The sequence below is a fragment of the Camellia sinensis genome, chromosome 7 (genome assembly GCF_055761805.1).
Source record: "Camellia sinensis isolate YWXY chromosome 7, ASM5576180v1, whole genome shotgun sequence".
In the NCBI taxonomy this organism is placed as follows: domain Eukaryota; kingdom Viridiplantae; phylum Streptophyta; class Magnoliopsida; order Ericales; family Theaceae; genus Camellia; species Camellia sinensis.
The window spans coordinates 48174152-48178194 of record NC_138967.1 but is presented as its reverse complement, the minus strand read 5'-3'; the positions used below and the strand labels follow the sequence as shown (position 1 = coordinate 48178194).

Here is a 4043-nt window from a genome sequence, read left to right as displayed (position 1 = left end):
GTCCATATTAGCTCCCCAGAGCACCATAGTCATTCAGCTTCTATATAAAAGACCTCCTCAATCACGAAGAAGATCATCCAAAATTTTAGAAATTTCTCAAACTCTCTTTTTGTAATTTCTATTTTGTAATCTGTATTTTGAAGTTATGATTTCCAGCTTCCAGTAAACAATAAACAATTGTAAGCTATTTCTGATTTCAACCTATCAATTTATGTTTTATGTTATCTCAGTGTTCTATTTTAAATTATGTTTTACATGTTGCTAGTTCCGCTTACATTTTACCTTCCTTTTCCCTTTCCCTTTCCCTTTCCAAATCCCTCCGCATAGCCCCAAACTAAACACAACGTTCCTTTAGCCTTCTTCTTCATCCCAAACACTCTGATATTTATATGAATAGGTATATTTTTGCAAATTCTCATTTACTCATAATTAACCTCTTTCAACAAGGGAAACTTTGGAAACCCGATTTCCATTTTCACCACTTCTGGCTTATAGTTCAAATCATCGAGATAATGGAATGGATTATGTTATGGAATAAGCACTTTGAGAATCCTGTTATGGAATAGGTCATGCTACTGTGCTTTTTCCCAACGACTGTGCTAATGGATTTGGACTGAGAGACCACACTGAAACTCACTTGAAAATGTAGGGTCTGTGCTTAAATGGAAATTGTATGGTTCGGAATTTCATATCCAAACATGTTGATTTTGTTCGGTGGTGTACAGCTAAACAAAGTAAATTTGTTCAAATCTGAAAGTCCGAACTGCAATGACATTAAACAGATTCAATATTCATTTTTACGTAAAATAAAACACAAAAATCAAGAACTATACTTCGATATTTATGTGAATACCTACCTCTTTTTTGATGGGTTGTTTCAAAAAAAAGTTTTTATTATTATTATCATCAATTGTTTGATTTTGTTTAAACTCTCTTCTATGCGCAAGGATAAGAAACACTGATATTGATGATAATAGTGAGTTTTTGTGGAGTAGTTTGGAATTTTGGAGTGAGAGAGAAGAAAAAGAGAAAATAATTGAAATTTGGGACAAAAGATAAAAGAATACGTATATATGATTAAAGTGTACCATCAGGAAAATATATATATATATATATATATATTTTATTTTAGAATTTAATATGTATTGTCTTTATGAGTAAATTTACATTATGATATACTAGTAATAATTAAAATTAAAATTAAAAAAATTTCATTGGATGTACTTAATGATTTTTGGAGTTAAATGTGTCACTCATTCATTTGAATCCATGACTTGCTGAAATTTATTTTTTGGGCATGAATAAATTCCAACGTGTTCATCCTCGTTCGTACACAAGTGAAAATTTTGGGAATTTAAGTTAGTTTGTGTAGGTTTTCATTGCTCTATTGAAAAAATCTTCTATGATTGATATAGTCCTGACCTCTTCCCTATATACAACACAACCATCATTACTCAATTCAGTTACAACTCCTTTGGCTAACTAACAGAATGACAACCACAACTAGCCAACTTGATTACTGACCTGAACAACCATTTTAACCTAACCTTCTATTTATTTTTTTAAAAAAATATTTTTGGGTATTTTTTGACATTTAGTACATTGAAAACAAAATTCAATGACTACGTTAATGACATAATTTTCGAATAGAACAGTTTGCTATGATACATTTCGAGTCGTGTTACAGATGTCACTTTTCTAAAGATAATATTTGCTCCCACCAGATGGTGTGCACCGAATTTCCAGTAAAATCGCCTTCAAGATACAATGAAGTTGATCTTAGAATCTTCTGTTTGTATTCTCACAAATGAAGATATATTAAAATACCTTCGTATACCAGAGAATCGGGGACAATAGTTTCTGTTGGAAAATATTTTCCATCTATTCTCTAACAATATCAACCGCCCTCGAGGAAGAGAAAGCTAAAACGGAACAGAGAAAATGCAGCTAACACTCAGCAAGAAAGAAACAAGGATAGACCTCTTTTCAACTACATAGTGAAGCTCTTACTATATCCAAGTTTTGTCAAAATCCACCACAACATAACACTTTCATAAAATAGACAGAGCAGGAACAACATATTTAGGATAAAAGAACTTACCATTAGTAAATTAAAACTATAAGTTAGAGAAATTGTTTAGAATTCTACAGTAATATAGAGTATGAATGTTACAATATCTGCACAACAGCATGTTTAAGTAATGTACTTTAGACAATTTATAGTTAATTTGACTCCATTTAACTTTCTGCCACAAGAATCTCATCATCAGCATTGTTTCCAACCCAATTGATCAAAGCAAAAAGGAACTCTCTGAAGCTAACCTTCCCTTTTCTTTCCCAGTCCATGTCTTCTGCATTCATACAAAGAAATCACTAAGATAAGGTAAAGTAACTTTAAGGCAATGCAACCATAGATTTACTACAAAGCAGTATGGAAAAAGATGTCGGTGATACCAAATCGAGTCCTTGTAATGTGTGCTGGGGAAATCTCCAGAGGAGAATCCCCATTTAGTGCTTTGAACATGTCTTTCTTATTCAGCTTTCCATCACCATTTTTGTCAAGAAACAAGAATGCTTCGATTATAGTATCAAACGTGGCTTCAAGTTGTGGCGATCCCATCTTTGATGTCTTAAAAAATATCCACAGGATAAGAAAAATGAATTGGCAATAAATGTTGACCTAAACAAGTGAACTTTGCAATCGAAAAAAAAAATGTTATGGGTTAATTGTGTTTACAATGTGAGGAGAGTTCAAGCGATCCATTAGGAGATAAATTAGACACAAAAGAACAATAAACTCTTTGAATTGTATCCCTTCACTCCCATCTACGTCGCATGAGTGAAAAAGATCATCAATTTCCTTCTCTGTAAGATGGAGTTGCAATTTCTGTAAGCATTTCTTGAGTTCCTCAAGGTCAATAGTTCCATTAGAATCTTCATCTGTTTAGCGTTAACAGAGAGATTGATCAGTTTGTAACATTGCTCCATAAAAATATATTTTTGTTTTTAAGGAAAGCAACCTTGTTGAAACTCACCGCACTGTTCAAAGACACCTCGGATGTCTTTCAATCCCTCTTTGATCTGAGGGAACCTCATGATTATGCCATTGATTGATCTGAAATTGTTATTTCCAAATGGACTTCTCTTAACTTCCATCATTTTCTTTTTAAGCTTAGTGTCTAACCTCTTATACTTGTTTAGCGAATTATGACAGCAGAGCATACCTCCTACTTTGTTGGACAATGACTTCAGAGCAGGGCTAGTGTGAGACGGGCCTTAAGAACAAAAAACCCAACAAACAAAATTATATTGTTTACACATCACTAATTCCAAAAAACGGATCTACAAAATTGGTTTGTATATCATTTTTTTAAACAACCATACTATATCCTATCAATATAGTACTCCTAATCTATCCTAATGACGCGGAAGAGAGAGAGAGAGAGAGAGAGAGAATAGAGAGAAATAAAGAGAGGAATGTAAGTCCATTCCTTCACATAGTCTATTCCATATAATTAAGTTTAAGAATAGATTGATAGTGCCAAATAAGTACTCCCAAACATTTTTCGTCATTAAAATTGATATAATTGGACCAAACCTATTTATAAAGAAATCTTGTCCTTCCATGTGACACCATATAAATGGCGCCTACATATTATCCTTATCTCTCACTCACAACTGTGAATCTCATTCACTATCAGTCTCATTCATTCTATTAAATTTCAAGACTTTTCATCTCTTTCTTTTTTCTCATATTAATTATTGTTATCACTGTCAACAAACCTCTGTCAAAATATTTATAATTTCAGTGATGCTAGAGACCTCTAATTTAGAGGCTCTAAACGCACCTCTAATGAGGTGGAAAAGGGAGGGGGGGAAAAAAAAAAAAGAGAGACACAGCATTGACAGTGACAGTGGGTGGGTCCCACTGCCACATCACTAGTGGCACCTCTAATTAGAGGTCCCAAGCTTTATTGTTATAATTTTAATAATTTTTCTACATATTTTAAAATATTTTTATATATTTATATATTTATTTTTTA

At 32.6% G+C, this 4043-nt stretch overlaps 1 protein-coding gene across 1 annotated transcript; it reads right to left on the bottom strand.

The window, feature by feature from the left end:
• Positions 1–2156: 2156 nt before the first annotated feature.
• On the bottom strand, positions 2157–3707 carry LOC114301366 (putative calcium-binding protein CML22). Its single transcript, XM_028246330.2, has 5 exons — positions 3677–3707; positions 3036–3275; positions 2738–2940; positions 2455–2629; positions 2157–2351 (listed from the first exon to the last, which is right to left on the bottom strand). The coding sequence occupies exons 1-5, from the start codon at positions 3705–3707 to the stop codon at positions 2239–2241; spliced, it is 762 nt and encodes a 253-aa protein (XP_028102131.2). The 3' UTR covers positions 2157–2238.
• Positions 3708–4043: the final 336 nt, after the last annotated feature.

Coding starts and splice junctions, on each gene's coding strand:
- LOC114301366 (XM_028246330.2), bottom strand. CDS start 3,707: ATGAGACTGATAGTGAATGAGATTCACAGTT. Junction 3,276..3,676: donor AGTGAATGAGATTCACAGTT/GTGAGTGAGAGA, acceptor TTTGTTCTTAAG/GCCCGTCTCACACTAGCCCT. Junction 2,941..3,035: donor AGGTGTCTTTGAACAGTGCG/GTGAGTTTCAAC, acceptor AACGCTAAACAG/ATGAAGATTCTAATGGAACT.